Source organism: Staurois parvus, unplaced genomic scaffold, assembly GCF_062004578.1.
Source record: "Staurois parvus isolate SC_StPar_1 unplaced genomic scaffold, SC_StPar_1.0 ptg001215l, whole genome shotgun sequence".
NCBI lineage: Eukaryota > Metazoa > Chordata > Amphibia > Anura > Ranidae > Staurois > Staurois parvus.
The window spans coordinates 664,844-688,733 of NW_028319011.1; the positions used below are offsets into that span (position 1 = coordinate 664,844).

The 23,890-nt window shown below is 42.3% G+C and overlaps 1 protein-coding gene across 1 annotated transcript in view; it reads right to left on the reverse strand.

Annotated features, from left to right (window-relative positions):
* LOC149438125 (forkhead activin signal transducer 3-like) overlaps positions 1–4,568 on the reverse strand; it is a 30,307-nt gene extending 25,739 nt beyond the window's left edge. The window contains exons 1-3 of the mRNA XM_089660220.1: positions 4,492–4,568; positions 4,300–4,391; positions 3,779–3,906 (exon numbers count right to left, since the gene is read on the reverse strand). Coding sequence (XP_089516346.1) covers positions 3,779–3,906; positions 4,300–4,391; positions 4,492–4,568 — 297 coding nt within the window. The remainder of the gene's footprint in view (positions 1–3,778; positions 3,907–4,299; positions 4,392–4,491) is intronic.
* Between the last annotated feature and the right edge of the window lie 19,322 nt (positions 4,569–23,890).

A 23,890-nucleotide genomic window follows, 5' to 3' on the forward strand; every position in this document is an offset into this window, starting at 1 on the left:
ATCTTCACGAGGAAATCGGTATATGTTAACAGTTACATGTTTATTCACCAAGTATGTCGAATGTATACCAGCACCAAATAACAGCTCCGAGACATGTGCTGCATTGCTAATAAATCATGTATTTTCACGTTTTGGTTTACCTCAGAGGATAGAGTCTGATAGAGGATCGCACTTCACTAGCGAAGTGATGGCCAAATTGTGGAAAATTTTGGGGGTTAAAAGGAAATTGCATATCGCCTATCGGCCAGCCTCTAGTGGTGGTGTAGAACGATACAATCAGACCATCGTTAATGTCCTTAAGAAATTTGTTAAGGAAACAGGCAAAGATTGGGATGTCAAGCTCCCGCTGGTCCTGATGGCGTTGAGGGCTACTCCGAATACAGTTACAAAAATGTCATCTTTTGAACTGATGACAGGTAGACGGATGGTACTGCCCCAGCACTTATTGTATCGCACTACAGATCAAAATTTGATCAATGCTACCACCACACACCAGTACATAGAGGATTTACGTAAACATCTGCAATATGCTTTTGCCTTTGCCCAGCGAAATTTGGAAAGAGCTGCAACTAGTGCTAAGACATACTATGATCTCAAAACCTCCAAGAAGGAATATGAGATTGGTGACAAGGTCTATCTATACAACTTTGCAAGAGACCAGATCAAGGAACGGAAATTCCTTCCATCTTGGAAAGGTCCGTTCTCTATCATTGATAAAATCTCTCCGGTCGCATATAAATTGCAGGTCACCCGGTATGGTGAAATCAGTGATAGATGGGTGCACATCAACCAATTACGTGCTTGCCATCCGAAGTCTCAATTGCAGTTGTTGGAAGACTGAACCCACCAATTCCTATCTGGAGATATTGAGATCATTATTAAATTTCCTTTAAACATATAATTCATCTTTTGCCTCACAGGATCCAGTAACATAATTTTATGTATATCCCATACTTAAACTGTTCATTTTAATAATTTAGAAAGGAAGGCCCAGACTATGACCAGACCGGCGATCGGAGGTGTCAATGACCGGACCCTAGAAGGAAGCTGTAATGTCCTGTGGGAAAGACCAGATGCCAGAGATCGATCCGGAGACGATAACCTGATGTCCCAGGCCACCAAGGGCCAGTCCAGAGGAAAAGACCCGCCTAGGAGACCGTCTAAGAGACCTGTCGTGCGGAGGACCCATGGACCCCAAGGTGGATGTGCCAGGCCAGGCCGGCCTCATCACAAGACCAGGATCGTCATCGGAAGTGTCCATCTAAAGACGCCGAGTCAAGTTGAGGACCAACCAGCATCACTGCTGCCATTTTATTATAAAAAAAAAAAAAAAAAATTTTTTTTTTTATTATTTCATTCACTTCACCGGAGAAGACGAACGATCACTCTAACCAAAAGTCCCACTCATGTTTTTCGATACAGACACCCCTCTACGCGTGCCTATACCCCAAAAACAAAGGGGGATTTGTTGTGGGCTTTTGAATCATGTCTCAAAAATATGACTTTTATCAAGACATAATATTATATGGCAAACAGCTCAGCATAGCCGAATGCTAAGAGTTAATTTTGTCTTGGTTGAACCATCTAGCTAGAGAAATGTAATGGGTGAAGAGATTGTTTTTCTTTCCTCCTAGAGACAATACTATTTTAAAGTTCTACAGGTGATCAAACACCATTATTCAGACTTCAATAAGCAGGTAAACATATACAAGGTCTGGACATGACAATAGAGGAACCAAACTGATTGTCTGAGAGCTTACCCAAACCTTGTAGAGTGTGATGAACCAACAGACCTCTGAAACTATTACCATATACTATTGTTCACCAAGGGTGAAAGCATTAACAATTGTTTACCATGAGTCCAATACAAGGGCCATGCAAACAGAGAGTTTTTTTTCCCTACACAGAGAAAATGTTGATTCTGAAACAAAGGGGTGAAATTCAGGACATTTAAGTTTAAAAGTTCACTGTATATCATGACAAAAATGTACTACAAAAACAGATTATAAATAAGATGTCATAGACTTTAAACACCACTAAATACTCAGCAATGGGAACTATATATCACTAACTTGAGTATTGAGATGATGGGAAGTAAGATGTATTATAAACTAGCATTAGTTACATGTCTTATCAGGAAACAAACAGGATGATATTTCAAGTAGGAATAACTGAATATACACCTATATTCCATGGTCCCTATTTAGAATATCATAGGTATGATCACTGCTATATCTGGAAAGAGCCGTATATTTTATTCCTGAAATTACCTGAAGATTCCACCCAAGGTATGAGTCATCTCAAATACTCACATTGTTCTGTGATACATGACCGCCACCTGGCGGGCAGGTGAGAAATAGCTTATGTACATACATTTCTCAACTAGCCAATCAGGAAGCCTGGTGGGAAGGTATCTTAGAACAATGGACTAGTGGATATAAAAGCCCATGTGCTTTAAAAAAAAAAGAACCCTCATAAAGACCTCATGGAAAGACCTGACATCTGAAGAAGATCTCTGCTGAAATAATTACTCTTCCATCTTTTCAAACTTCTTAAAACTTTAAACCTCTAATCTTATAACCTCCTACATTCTCCCCTACTGAGAATCTTTCACTTGCCCTATATATCAGTCTAAAGGCGTTCCACTGCCAGCTAAATCCACGGGAGAGTTGCATAGTCTGACGTCCGGGTGTGGTGAGATGTTTATTTGATTTTGTATTAATTACTTTCTCTGTTGTGTAGAATCATAAAATTACCTTAGTGTATTACAACAATATTGGGTAGTTAGATATCTGTAGTCAGATACTGTGTTACTGTTAAAAAAATTGTTTATTGCCATATTATAAATTTTTCCATATTTCATAATTTATTGAATATTAATAACCAGAGTATCACATATCAAGGGCTTACTTCTTGCAATCCTATGGCCACGGCGTGCGAGAATATAACCTTTGAGATATTCGAAATTATTAATTATTAATAAATTTAATAAATAATCATATCATTTAAAATTTGTGATTGATGAAATTAGTTAGAGACCTTATTAGTGTGTCTTACATTGGTAGGTTATATCTTTGATTGTGTGTACCAATATTCATTTATCACCAGTCTTTTGCGTTTTGTGTTAATGTATATATAATTTTTGTACATAAATAAATTTTTATATTTATCTATTATAAGGCAAATTTTGTGTGTATGGTACGAAATCATATTGGCTAAAAGAATTCAAGGTATAATAATAAGTGGTGATCAAGTTATCAAAGTGTCCAAATTATTGGTTTACTAAATATTTGCCGTATTTTAACGGCTGGAGGCACTGTAATATTTCATCTAAGGGAAAGGGACACGCCCTTTATAAATAATATATATCCTTACATAAACCACCACAACAACACCAAGATAAGAGAGGGCATTCCTTTCCCACTGAAACGGAAAGTGAGACTGACAAAATGAAACCAGGTCAGGGGAAAGAGAGATGTTAAGAGCATAGGACTTAGAGAAGTTGATTTTAAGATTCGACAGAAATTGAAAGAAAGCGAAGTCTTTCAATAGATTCGGCAATGTGGTATGGGGGTCGACAAGAAACAGGAGGATGTCATCCGCATAAGCAGCAAGCTTACAGTATATTCTTTGCTGCCTTGATCCCTTTGATATCAGGATTTGAGCAAATTTTCCTTAACAAAGGCTCAAGGGATAAGACGAACAGGAGCGGGGAGAGGGGGCAACCCTGGCGTGTTCCATTTCTTAGGTGGAAGGGGTTTGATAAGTGTCTCTTTACCCGGACTCGAGCTGTTGGATCAGCATATAGGGCCATTATGAAGTTTAGCATTCTCTCCCCCAAACCCAACGCCATCAAAGACGCCTTCAAGTAGTCCCATGCAATCCTATCAAAGGCCTTTTCAGCATCTAAAGAAAGAAAAAATCCAGGAGTGTTAGATTTACAAAGCCAATGTTGGAGATTAAGGGCCTTAATGGTGTTGTCCCTTGCTTCTCTACCAGGGATAAAACCCACCTGATCTAAATTGATCAGGGCGGGAAGCAAGGGGAGGAGCCGTTTAGCAACAATTTTCACGAACAATTTGATGTCAACATTCAGCAGGGAAATAGGTCTGTAATTGGGAACCAGAGTATCGTCCTTACCGCTTTTGGGGATAACCATAATGTAAGCCTCTAAAAGTCGGGAATGTGACTGGGGAGACTGAGAGAGAGTATTGAAAGCGGAAAGAAAAGGGGCACCTAGGATGTCTAGGAAGGATTTATAATATGCTACTGAAAAACCATCAGGACCCGGGCTCTTACCAGGTTTCATCTGCTTTACAGCGCACTGTTGCTCAATCAGGGTCAGATCTTTTTCCAGAGAGTGAGCCTGTTCCTCAAAGAGAGCAGCTGGGCTATAAAGATGAAGGAATTCAGAGATCAGGGAAGCTCTGGATTTTGTCGGTCTGCAGAGGGGGATGTTCAGGAGGGAGATTATATAAGGATTTATAAAACTGTTCGAAATGGGAGGCAATGTCGGGGTTGGATGTAGCCACCGTGCCATTGGAGCCTCTGATTTTATGTACCGTCATGCTGGACCGTTTCTCGTGAAGAGCACTAGCTAGAAACTTCCTGCTCTTATTTTCGACTTCATAGTACAATTTTTGTGAAAGAATGTATCTTTTTTTGACCACCGTACCCAATTCTGTGAGAAGTTGTATGCGGGTGTTCGTAAGTTCTGACAAGGTCAACGCAGCTAGAGTCTGCTTATGGGCTTTTTCCAAAGATTGAATCCTGTCCGTAAAGAGTTTCAAACGCTTGTCTGTCTCTTTTACGTCTTGTCGCTATAGCTATGAGTGTACCGCGAATGACACACTTATGGGCTTCCCACTGCGTGAGGGGAGAGGTGTCTGAAGAGCAATTCAAGGAGAAATACTCAGTCAGGTTGTAACGGATCTCTTGTTCAATAGCAATGTCAGTAAGAAGGGAAGCGTCCAGGCGCCGGTACTTCGAGCATATGTGTTTTTCGGGAAACCGCAACGTCATGGTTATGGGATGGTGATCGGAGAGGACCATCGGTTCTATGGAGGCAGCATGAAGGAGTGGGAAATCTGACTGTGACAAGAAGAAGTAATCTATCCTAGAGTATTTGTTATGTGGTGTGGAACAGAAAGTGTAGTCCTTAACAGTAGGGTAGAGAGTTCGCCAGGAATCGTGTAGTTGCAAGTGTTGTAATTGTAAGCGTATCTGCTTAAGAGCTTTGTAAGGCAAAAAGGAGCTGCCCGAAGAGGAGTCCAACAATGGGCTTAAAGGGACATTCAGATCTCCCCTCAATATCAGCACACCCGTTTGGAAAGCGGCTAGGGCAGAGCTGAGCGAGCATGTGAACGAAACCTGTTTGGCATTGGGAGCATAAACGTTAGCAAACGTGTTGGGTCGATTGGCGAAGGAGCTCTTTATAAACAGATATCTACCTTTGGGATCCAGAAGAGTATCTGTCATATTAAAGGGGAGATGTCTGGCGAGCAGGATGGCGACCCCTTTCGATTTAGCTAAGGGATTAGTGGCGTGGAAAACTGTAGGAAAGCGGAAGTTAAAAAGCTTGGGAATAGAATCTTGACGGAAGTGCTTCTCCTGGATAAAGACTACATCCGCTTTTTGTTTATGCAAGTAGGAAAGCAGCATGGAGCGCTTTTCTGGCGTGTTCAGGCCCTTAACATTAAGTGAGAGAACTTTCAAGGACAGTTGTCCTGGCAAAGAGTTGGGGGAGGGCATATCTACAGTTCAATGTCGTATAAATCTGATGATGCAACACATGGGGGTCAGGGGAATGAAGAGGGAATGAGAGAAGGAAAGAAAAACAAACAAAAAAAAAAAAAAAAGGGGGGGGGGAGAGGGAAGGAGCAGTCCCAGGGAAGAGAAATAGACAGAGAAGAAAAAGTATTAGAGATAATCGCTCATATCAAATAAATGCATACAATGTGACTCTTCACTGCAAAATACTAAGAGAATAATGAAATTAAAATAAAAGAATGAAAATCGTATAATGTGACTCATCACTCCAATAGTGCAAAAACATGTATAGTGTCAGACCTAAAATAAATATCTGTGCCCCTCACTTCAAACCGTGCTCACACACTAAATTAATACAATATCTAAAATTGTACCTTCCACTTGAAAACAAACGTGCTCATACACTTCATATATTAAATATTAGATCATGTATCAACACACCCCCTAACAAACATGGGGCTAAACATAAAGTGCTGAAGTGCAAGAAACGTGTCCACTCTTCAAAATGATCAAAAAAATGTCCAATCAGTGATGAATAAAATCATGCAATGTGTAATGGTGTTCAACAATTCCGTGATTGTGCCAAAACTTTTCTTCTGTATGTGGCTAGATTGCCTCCTCACCTCCTCCCTGTGACCCCTAGGGGCCAACACGCTTGCAGGATCACCCTGGATCCTTAAATCATATGGTTCAGCAGCCTTCTTCCTCCAGTGGATCTCCTTGTGGGGCTCCTATTGCCCCTAATCAGCCCAGATGTCTCTAGAGAACAGTGGCTCACCCGCCCAGTGAGCCAAAAAAAGAGACCCTCTAAGTGTAGTATTAGTGCAAATATGACTCCTTTATTGCAAAAGAAGGAATAACACTCACATAGTTCGCAGTTCTCCCTCCTCACCGATGTGTGGGTATACTGCATGTGTGTGGGACTTCCTGGGTATACCAAGATGGCGTCGCACGCCGGAGGTGCGTCACCGCGCACCGGAAACTGCGTACTCGCGTACCTACGCGTTACGTCACTGTCTGCTCGTGACTTCCTTGGGGTATCGCATTATGAATGCAGCTCCTCCCTTTATACTGGACCTATTAATTAACGGCAATCACGGCATACCTTGCATGTATTCAGCGGTGACCGCGGCCATTTTCTCGGAGACATACCCCTATTCTAACCGCGGCCACTTTCTTGGTGACCTTCTTTATTTGAAATGCCACATATTACACCTTAGACTATGTGGGGAAAAAAACGTAATCTTTAATCCACATACCCACGCTGATTTCATTATTTACCGGAGTCCCGGAATCCCGGTAAACTAAATAATTAAAATATACATTATTTCAATAATATTAAAATTAATAAGACTTATACAAATTGGACATATATATAAAAATAATACCCATCAATATAAAGATATTGAGGAGCTAAATTGCAACCTACCACTAGGGGATGGATGGAGAGGATGACCTTATGTTCTACCTGACACTCAGAATATAATTAAAATATATAAATATATATATATAAAAATAGAAACATTCTAAAAATCTATCCCTTCATCATGCAATCTACCCACACATTAACATGATTGAATACAACCCTAATAAATACAGTTGATGCATAGAGAATCAATATTTCATACTAAATAATTATAACAGCCATAAAATTAAAAGTAAAAAAATAAAATTAAAATTAAATGAAATTTATAAAAAGAGAAATTGATTATAATAGTAAAACCACATATAAGTACCAATTAGAATATCTATACTAAAATTAGAGAAATATTGGTAACGCAATTTATATCTAATTCAAAAGTCACTGATAAAGCAATTTAAGTCGAATTCGACATTTAACCCTTTGGGAACTAGTGTGTTCATGCAATACATCCACCTGGACTCAGCCTGACTCAGCGATTTTATTTTATTAGTCCCCCTCCAATGCTTCTTAAATTTCTCAATCCCCCAAAATTTCATTTTGCTGGGGTCCTTATTATGATATATGGCAAAGTGTCTCGAGACACTATGTTTTGTAAATCCTTTATTAATATTTTGAACATGCTCCCTGAGCCTTTTCCACAGTGGCCTCTTTGTTCTGCCTATATATTGGAGTCCACAATCACACTCCAAACAATACACAACTCCCTCAGTTTTACAGGATATAAAATCATTAATCAAATATTCATGACAAGTGTTAGGGGGTGTGTTGATACATGATCTAATATTTAATATATGAAGTGTATGAGCACGTTTGTTTTCAAGTGGAAGGCACATTTTTAGATATTGTATTAATTTAGTGTGTGAGCACGGTTTGAAGTGAGGGGCACAGATATTTATTTTAGGTCTGACACTATACATGTTTTTGCACTATTGGAGTGATGAGTCACATTATATGATTTTCATTATTTTATTTTAATTTCATTATTCTCTTAGTATTTTGCAGTGAAGAGTCACACTGTATGCATTTATTTGATATGAGCGCTACACTATTTATATATACAGTTGCAAGAAAAAGTATGTGAACCCCTTGGGATTACGTGGAGTTTTGCATGAATTGGGCATAAAATGTGCTCTGAACGTCATCTAAGTCACAACAATAGAAGAACACAGTCTGCTGAACATAATACTACACAAACATTAGATGTTGCCATGGTTTAATTGCACATAATATGTAAACATTCACAGCGCAGGGAGGAAAAAGTATGTGAACCTTTGGACTTAATAACTGGTTGACCCTCCTTTGGCAGCAATAACCTCAACCAAACGTTTCCTGTAGTTGCAGATCAGACCTGCACAATGATCTGGAGTAATTTTGGACCACTCCTCTTCACAAACCTGTTTCAGTGTAGCAATATTCTTGGGATGTCTGGTGTGAATCGCTCACTTAAGGTCATGCCACAGCATTTCAATCGGGTTGAGGTCAGGACTCTGACTGGGCCACTCCAGAAGGCGTATTCTGTGCTGTTGCAGCCATTGTTTTGTTGAATTACTTGTATGCTTTGGGTCATTGTCCTGTTGCATCACCCATCCTCTGCGGAGCTTCAGTTGGCGGACAGGTGGTCGTACGTTTTCCTGCAAAATGTCTTGATAAACTCTGGAATTCATTTTCCCATCAATGACAACAATCTGTCCAGGCCCTGAGGCAGCAAAGCAGCCCTAAACCATGATGCTCCCTCCGCCATGTTTTACAGTGGGGATGAGGTTTTGATGTTGGTGTGCTGTGCCTTTTTTTCTCCACACATAGTGTTGTGTGTTCTTCCCAAACAACTCAATCTTGGTTTCATCTGTCCACAGTATATTTTGCCAGTAGTCCTGTGGAATATCCAGGTGCTCTTTTGCAAACTTCAAACGTGCTGCAATATTCTTTTTGGACAGCAATGGCTTCCTCTGTGGTGTCCTCCCATGTACTCCATTCTTATTTAATGTTTTCCTTATTATAGATGTGTCAACAAAAATGTTAGCATGTGCCAGAGATTTCTGTAGGTCTTTAGCTGACACTCTGGGGTTCTTCTTTACCTCATGCAGCATTCTGCGCTGTGCTCTTGCAGTCATTTTTACAGGACAACCAAGCCTAGGGAGAGTAGCAACAGTGCTAAACTTTCTCCATTTGTAGACAGTCTGTCTTACTGTGGACACATGAACATCAAGGCTTTTGGAGATACTTTTGTAACCCTTTCCAGCTTCATGCAAGTCAACAATTCTTGATCGTAGGTCTTCTGAGAGCTCTTTTCTGTGAGGCATGGTTCACATCAGACAGTGCTTCTTGAAACCAGTAAACCCAAAACAGGTGTGTGTTTTTTAAGGGCAGGACAGCTGTCAGCAACACATCGATATCATCACACTGAGTGGAGTCAAGGTTGGCTCACTCCTGGCTCCAATTAGCTCTGGGAGAAGTCATTAAGCTAGGGCCTCACATACTTTTTCCTCCCTGCACTGAAAATGTTTACATGTTATGTGCAATTAAACCATGGCAATATCTAATGTTTGTGTAGTATTATGTTCAGCAGACTGTGTTCTTCTTTTGTTGTGACTTAGATGACGTTCAGAGCACATTTTATGCCCAATTCATGCAAAACTCCACGTAATCCCAAGGGGTTCACATACTTTTTCTTGCAACTGTATATGATTAACACTGTTTTTGGTATCAGTTTTTGAGTGTTGGCAGCTTTAGGTTAAATATACTTCCTTTTATAGCGCAGGAGGACTTCCGACCCTTTGATTAGAGATAATCGGCTTGAGGAGAAGACCCGCTTCTCCACGTAAGAGAAGAAGAATCAAGAAGAGAATAAAAGGATCAGAAAGGAAAAAAAAGGAAGACAAAGGGGAAAAGGAGTATGGAAGAAGGATAGTAATAATAATAGTAGCCGAAAAAAAAAGGTTTCAGTAAAAACAGAGCCTACTGTGTGGGGAACGAAGTAGGCGTTGAACCAGGAAGAGAACAACCGCCGGCCGGTGGCTTCTTACAAAGAGTAAAGAAAAAAAATGTAGGGTTCTGTGGGGAAGGGTTTGAGAGGGGAAAATGTAACAATGGGCCCTCGGCGCCAAATATGTAGGGTAAAGTCACGGACAGGGGCGGACTGACAACTCATGGGCCCCCGGGCAATAGGGGATCATGGGGCCCATGTGTCCTTGCCCAAACTCAAAATAGCCTATGAAAAAGGTACCAGGGACATCTCATGGAACCCCCTACTGACCCCGGGCCCTCGGGCAGTGCCCGAGTTTCCAAATGGTCAGTCCGCCCCTGTTTACGGACCGTCTCTGGAAAAACGGCATGTCTTAGAGCATATAGGGATTGCACACGAGGAGGGTGGAAAAAGGGTGCCACAAGGGGGGTAGGGAACCAGCAAAGAAGCACCGCTGCTTGTTGCAAAGGAAAAAATACCATGGTGCAGGTGAAGCAGGTACATAAGTGAAAGTCAAGTGTGCCTAGAAGAGATCAGGTCTGGTATAAGAAATATGTCTATAATGGGTGTTGATAGGGGCCATAGTGAGTAGTACAGGCATACCTGAAAGAGAGGCAAAAGTATAACAATGCAACATATGCAATGCATGTGAAAAACAGTGCAATAACAGGAAAAAATAACATAAGGCCCCACGTCTACATACACTGACCAACTATGCTCCATAGGATCAAAACCTGACAATGTCCATATGCAATTGGGAAAAACTGAGCAGTATATAAGAAAAAGTGGATTGGTTAAGGCCCCTATTGTGGCAGAGGAATCGAGCATCACCTCTCGCATGTCTGAGAAAAGGGAGCAAGGATGCAGGGGATAATTACATGAAAAGTTCAGAAAGGCATGGAAGGCCCCAGGCCACTCTCCCACACAGGATCAGATAATGGTTGCAGGCTGGACGGAGAGGAAAAAAGAAAAAAAAATTCTAAAAGGAGTTATCAGGCGGTGGGCGGAGAGAGGTGATGCTCGTTCACAAAGCCAAAATCATGTTAACTTATTAGCTGCAGCAATCCCCTCGGAGCATCTCTCTGTGCCTTACATACAGTATTCCCGCCTCCCAATCCCTCAATCAGGAAAAGCAAAAGACCTCCATTACATTCACATATGTTATTATACTATACGGAATAGGTAGGGATAGCTTCCAGCCGAACAGGATAGGCAGAGTGACACGAAGCCAGAGCAGGATGGGCCGAGTGCGCCCGGGCGTTCCCATGGATGCAGCAGGGTGCCTTCGGATGCGGCGGAATGACGTTCTAGAGTCTCAGGGAAGATAAGGCAGAGGATGATGGTCATCCAGGAAGCTTTCGTGATGTTGAAATGTGGATGAGCTTAAATAGGGATGCGTAGCGGAAACCAGATGGATGCAAAAGGTCCCGTAGTGGGACCAGGACTGCTCCGGTACTAGCTGCGGAGGTAGAGTTTGGGATTGGTTCTCCGAGGCGGGAGGCAGAGCTTACTGCAGCGTGGTTAATACTTTTCCCCGTGGAAGGGAAAGAAGGAGGAGAAAGGCCCATAGAGTATACAAGGGTCAGTGACTGCGAGTGGACCTTCTGGAGTGTTGGTTACATACTGTGCAAGTGTATAGGATATTTAAGAAATGGAAGTCCAGTGAGCATTGTAAGGGAGGTAGAGAGACAGCAAAAACTCTTGGAGCAAGGCAGTAATGAGACGTGAGAATTAATAGTAAGTGTCTGTCACCTGTTGGAGAGTGCGCAGGAGGATCAGGAGTATGGGCGGATGTAGGGTTGCTAGACTTCATGTTGCGGCTTCCTAAGCGCCGGTGAAGCCATCGGGCTGGAGGTGGCTGCGGAGCCCCCTCCAGGGAGTTTCGGAGGAGTTGATGGGACTGAGCGGCGTCTGCGGGGGAGTTGGCTTTGCCAGTCCATTGCACTAGCTTCATGACTCGTGTCTTGAGCAGACGGCAACCTCATGGACCTATACCAGTCAGGCAGGTCGATCAGTGGGATATCCAAGAAAGTGCAGAAGGTGGGCAAATCTTCGGGGACTCTAAGTTGGAGGTGCGCCCGCTGGCTTGTGCACAGAGGCAGAAGGGAAACCGCCATCTGTAAGGAATATTGCGTGAGCAGAGGGTATCCAGTAAGGGGTGCAATTCTCACCTTTGGCGCAAGGTCATACTGGATAAGTCCTGAAATAGATTTATTTCTGCCCCCTCATAAAAGAGATGTCTTCTGTCCCTGGCACTAAGGATATCCTCTGTGAGAGGAAAACTGACAAGGCAGAAGATGATATCTCTGGGTGGGTCTGTGTCTCCCCACCAGGACGGATCGCCCTGTGCACACGCTCAAGGTCAATCGGGGTTGCTGGGGGGCGACCGAGGAGGTCATTAAAAATGGCTACTACCGCCCTAGGAATATCATTTGATTCCACTGATTCTGGTAGGCCGTGGAGTCTAATATTATGTCTGCGTCCACAGTTGACCAGATCATCAATATGCCTGTAAAATTCACGGATAGTAGAAGTGTGTAGCGCTGACTGTTGCTGTATATCAGCTATGGCGGACGTATTATGTCTGGAAGAGAACTCCACCTGATCCAATCTTGAGCCCAATGACTGGATATCTTGACGTAAGTCATTCAGGGCGATAGTGAAAGTGACCTTTATGTCCGCGGCCACAGTGTGAAGATCCCTTAGTGATAGGGATTGAGTAGCGGAGGAGAGATCGTGCTGGGGAACTGTGTCTGGTGCTGAGTGCGTGGCAGAGCAGAGAGAGCTGGCCATGTCTGCGGCTGCAGGGGGAGCGGAGGAGGGGGATAGAGAGGGAGAGGGAGAAGGCTGCGGCCCTTCCTTCTGTTGGGAGCGGAAGAGCTCCTTTATATGTCTTCCCTGGTGATTTGGTCCCCGTGGGGACCATGACCGGGCATCGGAGGTCATCCGGTCTGATTTCCCCATAGCTGGGAGAGCCTGTCTCACCCGTCCCCGCAGTGCAAGGCTAAAGCACGTTCCGGCCGGCGGGAGTTCCGGGACTAAGCGGCCATCACAGCTTGCGGCAAACCACGCCCCCTAAAGTACCTATCTTATCTTCCAGTACTTTTTACAGAGTATATAACTAGAGAATTACAACACTGATGATAAAGTTAAACTGGTTGTGAAGGCTGAAGGATTTGTACCTTTATGCATTCTATGCTTGAAGGTAAAAAGCCTTCTGTGTGTTGCTCCCCCCTCAGCCCCCCCCCCCCAATACTCACCTGAGCCCCCTCTTGATCCAGCGATGTACACGGGTCCCATGTCTTTCTTCTCATTGACTGAAACACAGCAGCTGGAGCCATTGGCTCCCATTGCTGTCAATCACAGCCAGTGAGCCAATGAGGAGAGAGTGGGGGTGGGACCAAGTCGCAGCTCTATGTATCTTATGAATGCACAGAGTGGGGCTCAGGAGTGAGCACGCACCAGTGCCCCCCTAGCAAAAGGCTTACTATTGGGGGCACTGGTCAAGGGGGAGAAGCCATGAGCACCAGTGGGGGACCTGAGCAGAGGATCCGGGCTGCTCTGTGCAACACCACTGCACAGAGAAGGTAAGTATGACATGTTTGTTATTTAAAAAAAACGAAACAAAGCTTTGATATCACTTGAGATTAAAAAACAAATTCAAATTTATTTTAAGTAAAAATAGACAGACATGATAGAAAATGACTATGATATATACATCTTTGACTAATGCCTTTGGACTGTAGGTCATGTTTGATGCCACCTCCGCTGGGCCATGTGCCATGTTGGGTGCCAACATCATTGGGTAAGACTTGAAGTGCAGCTAGTCCTTGAGGCAAAAGTGACTAGCCCAAGACCAGCCTTGTCTCAGCAACTGGCCAATCAGTAATAATTAGGTCTGTACCCTGGGTACACCCCACCCTGAGAAAATTGTGGCCCATAGACATTTTGAGTATGCATGTAGCCCCCATGTTGTGGGGGATGTCAAAGACTGTATTATGGGGAGGGAAATCTGAAGAGGAAGTTCTGGGCGGGGGAGGCATTGGGGGCATCAGACTGGGAGTGTAAACATCCCTCCGCTCCGCATAGGTGGAGCTTGAGTATGGGGTAGGCATGTAGTTATATCGAGAGGAAAAGGGGAAGTTGGGGTAAAGCAGGAGAGGGAGTATGCTGGGAGGGGCCACCACATTAGGGGGCACATATTGTGAATATAATGTTGGAAGGTTCCAGAAGATGTTTGGGAAGGTTGCGGCGGGATCTATATTTGGGGGTTGGGTTTGTACTGAGGGATCAGCCTCTGCATCTGATCTGACCACAGTATTTCCGTTTGAAAGATGGGGGTGGTGAAAGTTTAACAATCTGTAGGGCTGTCCATGCAGGATATAAGGAGCCAGGTCAGGAGGGTAGGCTTCTTGCCGGGTGCCACTCGTATGCTGCAGCTTCATGGCATCCTCAGGAATTCGGCTCACATCCACCGTCCAGTAGTTGCCCTTAGCCTGCGGCTTTAGTGGATCTTTTAGGACCTGCAAAGAGTGAGAAGACATTAGAGGCGTAGGCCGGCACAGCAAATTCACACAAATCTATTACGGGTCAGGGTAACCGATCCTTACGGCCTATTTATAATACAGACAAATAATTTCCCCGGATCTGCCCCTATTATCATAAATGGTTATATTTTACATGGATAATATATGTACAAAATTAAAAATGTTTGCTTTATATAGAGTGAGAAACGGTAGGATCCCCTATCAGGTGTGCTAAGATTTTAGCTGGAGTTCTTTTTTTATCAAAATTGTGTATAAGTCTAAGTATACATGAATATACAAAATACAAAAATCAACCTATTGGAGTGTTGTCTCTGCCCCTCCTGTGATGTTCTGACAATTTGCAAATTGGTAATTACTTTTATTTTTTAAACTTGGAAAGGTAACTTTCTTGGAGGATCTTTTAATTTAGGGAGTACATTCATTAAATTAGAATTGGCCTTTTTACACAAATTTGCAATTGTTTTCTGTTTGTTTGATTTATTATTTTATAATATTTTAGACTTTTAAACATGGGAGGTGTATTAATAATAACCAAATTAACACGGAATGGGTAACTATGACTAAATAGTTTTTGTTTTTTTTTAATGGTTGAACTGGATGGACTTTTGTCTTTTTTCAACAAGACTAACTATGTAACTATGTACATAATAATTGATTAATAATTCTTATTTAACTACCTGCCGACCGCAGATAGCTGAATGACGGCTGCACTGCGGCCGGCCAGTTCTGGGTGGACGTCATATGACGTCCCCCCAGAACGCTCTCTCCTGCCAGGGGGCGCGCACCCGGCGATCTCCGTGATCGCTGTGTCCTACGGACACAGCTGATCACGAGATGTAGTAAAAGGCCGATCATACCGGCCTTTTACCACGTGATCAGCGGTGTCCAATGACACGCTGATCACAGGGAAATGCAAGTGCCGGTTCTCGGCTGCACTTTCCTCACGCTGTCAGATCGTGAGGAAAGTACTGCCGAGAACCGGCAGTTGTCAGAGCGGGGATCGGCACCGACCATCAGGGCACTGATGATCAGTGCCCTGATGATCGGTGCCCAGCAGTGAGACCCGCAGGTTCCGCCCAGCAGTGCGCCCACTAGCTCCGCCCACCCGTGCCCAGCAGTGCCCCCACCTGTGCCCAGCAGTGCACCCACCTGTGCCACTCTGCAGTGCCACCTACCTGTGCCCAGAAGTGCCACCTACCTGTGCCCAGCAGTGCCACCCACCTGTGCCCACCCTCCTGTGCCCACCAGTGCCACCCACCTGTGCCCACCCACCAGTGCAGCCCAGCAGTGCTGCCAGTCAGTGCCACCAGTCAGTGCCCAGGGATTGTGCCAGTCAGTGCCGCCAGTCAGTGCCCAGCAGTGATGCCAGTCAGTGCCGTCTATCAGTACCCATAATCAGTGTCACCTATCAGTGCCGCCTATCAGTGCTGCATATCAGTGCCGCCTATCCGTGACCCCTAATTAGTGCTGTCTATCAGTGCCGCCTATCCGTGCCACCTCATTAGTACTGCCTATCAGTGCCCTTTAGTGCTGCCTATCAGTGCCCATCAGTGCCGCCTATCAGTGCCCATCAGTGCTGCCTCATCAACGCACATCAGTGAAGGAGAAAAAATACCTGTTTGAAAAATTTTATAAAAGAAACAAATAAACTTTTTTTTTTCAAATTTTTTGCACTTTTTTTTTTATAGCGCAAAAAGTAAAGCGCCCAGTGGCGATTAAATACCACCAAAAGAAAGCTCTATTTGTGAGAAAAAAATGATCAAAATTTCATATGGGTACAATGTTGCATGACCGCGCAATTGTCAATCAAAGTGCGGCAGCGCTGAAAGCTGAAAATTGGCCTGGTAAGGAAGGGGGTATAAGTGCCTGGTAGGCAAGGGGTTAATGGGCATTACATATGTATTATTAATGAGAGTTAAATAAGCTATATTACTTATTGGTTTAGGGGTAATGGGGATCAGTTTTGAAGCTACTTTATTTCTCTTGCTTGTAGCAGAAATGTTTTTAAAACATTTGACACCCCAGTAATAAAATCTCCATTTTAAATCTATGATAGACATACCTTGAATTTACTATCTTATATGTTATAAATAAGGACATGTATTGCAGCTCAATATTTCCCGGAACAATCTGCAATTGGTGAACACAGTGGAGAAAGAACGCGGAGGAGGAGAAAACATCTAGGGAATTATATACCCAGCAATGATAAATATACTGTATCAAGCAAAATGTATATTAAAATACTTTTGTCAGTTTATAAATACGGGGAAATTAATTTTGGAGCTGCTGGCATGGCACAATTGTTACCATTAGGTGCCACATTTCAGATAATATAATCTATTATTAATGGATAGATTCCAAGTGGAGCTCAGCTCCTGAAAATTTACATTTTTTTCAGTAATGCAGCCTTTCTGAACCTTTTCAATGCAGAGGATCCCTTGAGAAAATGCTGTGGTCTCAGGGAACCCTTGCTAATAATTGCTATATATACAACTCATGACACATTGGGGTTTATTTACTAAAGCTGGAGAGTCCAAAATCAGACTCCCTTCTGCATAGAAACCAATCAGCTTCTAACCTCAGCTTGTTCAATGAAGCTTTGGCAATGAAACCTGGAAGCTGATTGGTTTCTATGCAGAAGGGAGTCTGATTTTAGTAAATAAACCCCATTAGGTCAGTCGGAACAATTTTCTCCAAGCTATGGCCCTCCAGCTGTTGAAGTACTACAAGTCCCATCATGCCTCTGCCTCTGGGAGTCTTGCCTGTGGCTGTCAGGGTCTTGCAAGGCCTCATGGGACTCACAGTTCCCATACACCTGGAGGGCCATAGTTTGGAGACCCCCGCTCTATATGCTATCTATGATCATTGGGAAGAATTCCCCCCCTTTACAGATAAATAGATCATTGGTGTCAGAGTGAACTTATCTGAGAGGCAGAAATTGCTCATCGCTCAAGGAACCCTTAGTAACCTCTGGGGGAACCATGGTTGAGGAACCCTGGTGTAATGTGTTGTTTGCTATTATATAAATTAAGGAAAATAACAAAGGCCACATATTAAACTGAATTATATAAAACTGACCATTATTAGGCTATAGTGACTGTGGGGTTGATCTACTAAAGATGGTTCAGCTGGTTGGTGCATCTGTGCATGGCAGCCAATCAGATTCTAACCTCAGCTTGTTCAATTAGGCTTTAGAAATAAAACCTGGAAGCTGATTGGTTTCTATGCAGAAGTGCTGGAGATTCTGAGCGTACCAGCTTTAGTCAATAAACCCCACTGATCCTACTTATTACAAGTTGAAAGGGTAGAAACAAAGGAATGGTGAAAGACAAAGCAACCTAGCAAGTGTGCACCTTTCTATGTTTTGTTTTGGGGTTTTTTTGAGTTTTTGTTTTCCTTTTTTCAAATTGTATAGATCTCTACCTTCGCTGGATGTCTGTTCTGTATTTTTTTTGTACAATAATACTTTCTAAGGTTTACGCGAAACTTTCCTCCTCTAGTTTCAGTCCGTGTCCTCGTGTTCTTGATCTTGCCTTCATATTGAAATTCCTGCCCTCCTGAACCTTATTCACCACCTTCATGGATTTAAAGGTTTCAGTCATGTCCAACCTTTCCATTATTTCCTCCAGGCAGGACATATTAAGTTCCTGAAGTCTCTCCTGATATGCTTGGTCCTTCAGATCTTTCACCATTTTTGTTTCCCATCTCTGGACTCGAACTGTCTTATCTGTATCTTTTTGTAAGTGAGGTCTCCAGAACTGGGTGCAATGGGGGTTGACTTGCTAAAGGCAAACAGGTGGTCACTTTGCAAAGGAATTTTCCTTTAACTTCGTGAATATGGTAAAAATTCACTTTGCAAAAAAAACCCAACCATGTGTAAGAATAATATTTTTTAAAAACTGTATTTTCGCATACACATGATTGAATGATGGAAGTCCAGAGATTCATAGTTACATAGATAGGCTGGCCATACATTATATAATTTTCTGTCCAATTTCTGCCCAATTTTCTTTAGTATTTTTTTCAACTGTGTAGTGCAAGGGCCCACCTACTTGGATACAATTGAAAGTGTTGTTAAGTTTGACCTTCTATTATATTTATTATTTTTGGTAAATCTAAACCAAAAATCTCAAGAAAATTGTAAAATGTATGGCCAGCCTAATATTGTATAGACTTACAATTTCCTTACAATTTCTGCTCAATTTTCTTTAGATTTATCATCAACTATGTGGTGCAAGGGCCTGCCTAATTGGATACAATTGAAAGTGTTTAAGTTTTCTGGTAAATCTAAACCCAAATCCTGAAGAAAATTGTATGATATATGGCCAGCCAAAGGTTGGCCATACATTATACAATTTTCTTGAGAATTTTGCTTCAGACTTACCAAACACTATATAATATGAGGTCAAACCTAAACAACACTTTCAATTGTATCCAATTAAGCAAGCCCTTGCACTACATAGTTGAAGGTAAATATAAAGGAAATTGGGCAGAAATTGAACAGAAAATTGTATAATGTATGGCCAGCCTTAGTCTGGCTGAAAAAGACAAAAGTCCATCCAGTTCACCTCACTCATCACACTTGGAGTATATTATCCTGCAAAGTGAACAGCCTATTTGCCTTTAATAAAGTCAAGTAACTCCGGCCAAAACTGTTTATTGTAAAAGTGGAAAATGAATTTAGTCTGAAGAGGAAGCAGAGTTTTGGATGGAGTGGGATCGGGGTAAAACCTTTTGTCCAGATGTCTTACTGTCTGCCTTCATTAATGGAAGATCTTCCACACTTTGTCCAAAACCTAATATAAAAATGTATAAAAAGTAAAACCTTTTTTAAAAAATTTGGATAGAGTAGAAAATGGTGAAAAGATTTCTTTTCACTTCCTATACTATAGACCAAGGGTCTCCAAACTATGGCCCTCCAGGTGTTGAAGTACTACAAGTTCCATCATGCTTCTGACTCTGGAGGTCTTGGCTGTGGCTGTCAAAGATTTGCAAGGCCTCATGGAACTTGCAGTTCCTCAACACCTGGAGGGTCATAGTCTGGAGACCCCTGATCTAGACAACACAGGACATCTTTCCAAAAGAATGGAAATCTACTCTTAAGCTGGCCATACACTTGTAGAACCTGACCAGAATATTGGGGGTTGTTTACTAAATGTAAAATCTGGTGCAACTCTGCATCATAACCAGTCAGCATCTGGTGCAACTCTGCATCATAACCAGTCAGCATCTGGTGCAACTCTGCATCATAACCAGTCAGCATCTGGTGCAACTCTGCTTCGTAACCAATCCGCTTTCAGGTTTTATTGCCTAAGCTTAAGGCTGCATTCACACTTGAGCATTTTGTAGCTTGAAACTCTAAGCTCCAAAGAAGCTCAAACTTTTCAAAAATCAATTGTTCTCTATGGTGCCTGTTCACACCTGATTGAGCAGACAGGCACCATAGAGAACAATTGATTTTTTTAAGTTTGAGCTTTTTTGGAGCTTGGAACTACAAAACACTCAAGTGTGAATGCAGCCTAATTGAACAAGCTGAAGTTAGAAGCCGATTGGCTACCATGCACAGCTGCACCATATTCGGAGTGCTCCAGTTTTAGCAAATATCCCCCCCCCCCCCATGTGTCCATTTCTGGAGACCTCACTTACAAAAAGATATTGATAAGATAGAACCAGTCCAGAGATGGGTAAAACAAATTGTGAAAGGTCTGGGAGATAAAACATATCAAGAGCAGCTTCAGAAACTTAATATGTACAGTCTGTCTGGAGGAAAGAAGGGAAAGGGGAGACATGATTGAAACCTTTAAACACATGAAAGGGGTGAATAAGGCTCAGGAGGGCAGGATTTTCATTATGAAGCCAAGATCAGGAACACGGGACATGACCTTCAACTGGAGGAGGAAAGTTCAAAACTAACCTTAGACAGTATTATTTTACTGAAAGGGTAGTTGATGTTTGAAAGAAACTCCCAAAAGAGACAGTGAGCAAGTCAACAGTAAATGGCTTAAAAACATGCTTGGGGCAAAAACAAAACAACCCCCCCCTCCCAAAAAACAAACAAAAAAAAACTGGTCAGACCTGATGGACCACTCAGTCCTTTTCTGCCCTCACTTTTCTAGGTAGTGAGTTCCTCTAAAGTAAATGGCTTCAAACATGCTTGGGACAAGCATAGATCTATACTCAGACAAAGAAAGTTAAAAAAAAAAAAGAAAGAAAGAAAGAAGAGGGAAAAAAATACACAACACAAATAAAAAAACAAGTTTAAATAAAAACAAAAAAAACAGGCAGACTCAATGGACCGCTCAGACTTATTTCTGCTGTCATTTTTCTATGTTTCTATGTAGAACCTAATTCGAAAATGTTTGTGTTCTGAATGTTTTTTAGGCTGACCATAAATGAATAGAATTCTGAACAAAAATTTTTAGGCAACTTTTTTATTACTATTATTATTATAATACAGGATTTATATAGCGCCAACAGTTTGCTCAGCACTTTACAATAGAAGGGAGACAATACAATTACAATACATTTCAGTACAGAAGGAATAGGAAGGCTAGGAATAGGAACTTTGTACGAAAATTCTCAGAAAATGTGTTTGTCATTTGAAAGATTTAGTTTGCTTGATTTTATTTTTTTTTCAAATTCTATTTTTACTTAAAACAACGGAACAGCAGAAGACACGTATCATGTATCCATATAAACATACACAAAATACAGAAGAACGGTATCAAAAGCGATACAAGCATGTATAAATTCCAAAGTAGTACAGGGAAAATGCAATCCCAAGGCAGTGTACAGGGCAACTCAGTGCACACACAAATGTCAAAACCCCCCTGTAGTTTAACCCCCCTGGCGGTATTCCCGAGTGTAGCTCGGGGTAAAATTTCAGTACCAAAAGCGGTAACGCCGAGCTACACTCGGGCTTACCATGCGGCGCTGCATAGGGATTCCCTGCAGAGCTTACCTTGTCCTACGCTCCCGCAATGTGTCCCCTGCAGCGTCCCCAGCCATCTCCTCCTGCCGATGCCGGCATCCGGCTTCTGTGTTCCGGTCCCTGTGACGTCGGGAAGTACGGGTGCCGGAACCCGCGGGAAATTTGAAAATTTAAAAAAAAGTCATTTTTTTCCAAACAAATTTTACATAGTAAAACATTGCTGTTTCAACCCATTTCACATACATTTTGTCCCGAGTGCTTTGTCCTGTGCCCTGCCTGTATTTTGTCTGTTCTTTCCGCCTGTAAACTTAGAAAAGTCCATGGCGTCCAAAAAGCGTCCCTTTAGGTCAAAAGCAGGTTTAGATCAGCTAGAGAACAGTGATAGTAAATCAGAACCACTTGCAGAATTGAGTGATAATGATTCGTGGGGGAAATTCGTCATCAGACACTGAAAACGATTTTGCGACTTTGCTCAGCGATGTGCGAACTTGGCGCTCTATTTCAAATATCAGTGTTTTTGGTTTGATTATATTATTGAATTAAATGTATTATTATTATATTATTATTTTTTATGATTATTTATTAAATTATAATTTATGATTTCGTGTTTCAAATTTTATCCTACCCGGGATGTTTAATAGACTCTTGTTCGGACAGATTTCAGTGAGTTATTCCTAAAAATTACAGCCTGCAATAAAAAAACTACATATTTCCATGCAAAATAATGGTACCGCTTTCAGCACCAAAAATCTGAAATCATCATACCGCTAGGGGGGTTAAACAAAAAGAGAGACAAAGAGATAGGAAAGAGCAATAAGTCAGAAAGCACAGGAGAGAAAGAGGAGGAGAGAGAAAGTGAAAGAGAGAAAAAAAAGGCTGGAGCAAATTAGTCTGCTTGATTTTAACCCCTCGCCCTTCAGAGGATTCCCCCCCCCCCCCCCTTCCTGACCAGGCCATTTTTTGCAATACAGCGCTGCGTTACTTTAACTGACAATTGCACGGTCATGCAATGCTGCAACCACATGAAATGTATGTCTTTTTTTTCCCACACAAATGAAGCTTTCTTTTGGGGGTATTTGTTGGGCTCTGCGGGTTTTATTTTTTTGCACTGTAATCAAAAAAAGACTGACAATTTTAAGAAAAAAACAATATTTTTTACTTTTTGCTATTAAACATGTCCAGTAGAAATTTTTTTAAAAAAAATCACATTTCGTCATAAATTTCGTCATAAATTTCGGCCAAAATGTATTCTGCGACATGGCTTTGCTAAAAAAAAAAATCCCAATACGTGTAAATTAATTGGTTTACATGAAAGTTATAGCATTTACAATGGCGGTATGGATACTGATATTTATTTTTTTTCTTCTAGTAATAGCGGGACTGCAACAGGCATTCCGACACTGGGGGGGACTGACTAACTGCCACTGACATCCCCAGTAACACCAATACAGTGATCAGTGTTAATAAAAAGCACTGACACTGTACTAATAGCACTGGGCAGGAAGGGGTTAACATCTGGGGCGATCAAAGGGTTAACTGTGCACCTTGTGTGTGCGCTTGTGTCAGCACATTGCTTTGTATGGCTCTGCTCTTGCAATACAAAGCAGTGTGCAGGAGCTGACAGGGGAGAGATCTATATTTTTTGCATACAGACCTCTCCCATCAGCGATACTTGGTGATCTCTGGGTGATGGTGGGGGAATCACCGGCCTGGACTCGGTGGTCAACAGCTAAGGCCTGCAATGGTGGTGTGGTTAAGGCGTGCGTGCCCCCTACCCGGAATTGCAAATTCACGTAAGTCCTCAACCAGGCAGATCCATAGAGAGGGAGAAAAGCAGTTATGAGTTATCCCATCAACAACATTTATTACGTCCTGCCAGTATTGCATGACAGCCAGGCAGGACTAGAAGACGTGTGAAAATCTCCCAGTGAGTAGTTGTAGAGCACCCCGGCCAAGAGATTGAGGAAAGCCTCACGTGGAGCGTGTATAAGGTGTCATCAGCTCTAAGTATCTTTTTAAATGCAATAAGTTTATCCTTTATGGAGACTAAATGCATGGAAGGAAGGTCCCACATGTCCCTCCTATCATCAGTGTCTAGGTCTAGAATGTCCATCAGCCACTTTTGCATGATTGAGGACAGGTAAGGAATGGCTAGCAGGGTGAGATGGCTGTAGATAGTCCAGGTGGGTTTCTCAAAGCATGTCGTCCTAAGTGTTCAAGATCGGATGGGATTTGTGTGGAAACTGAGAGCCAAGAGC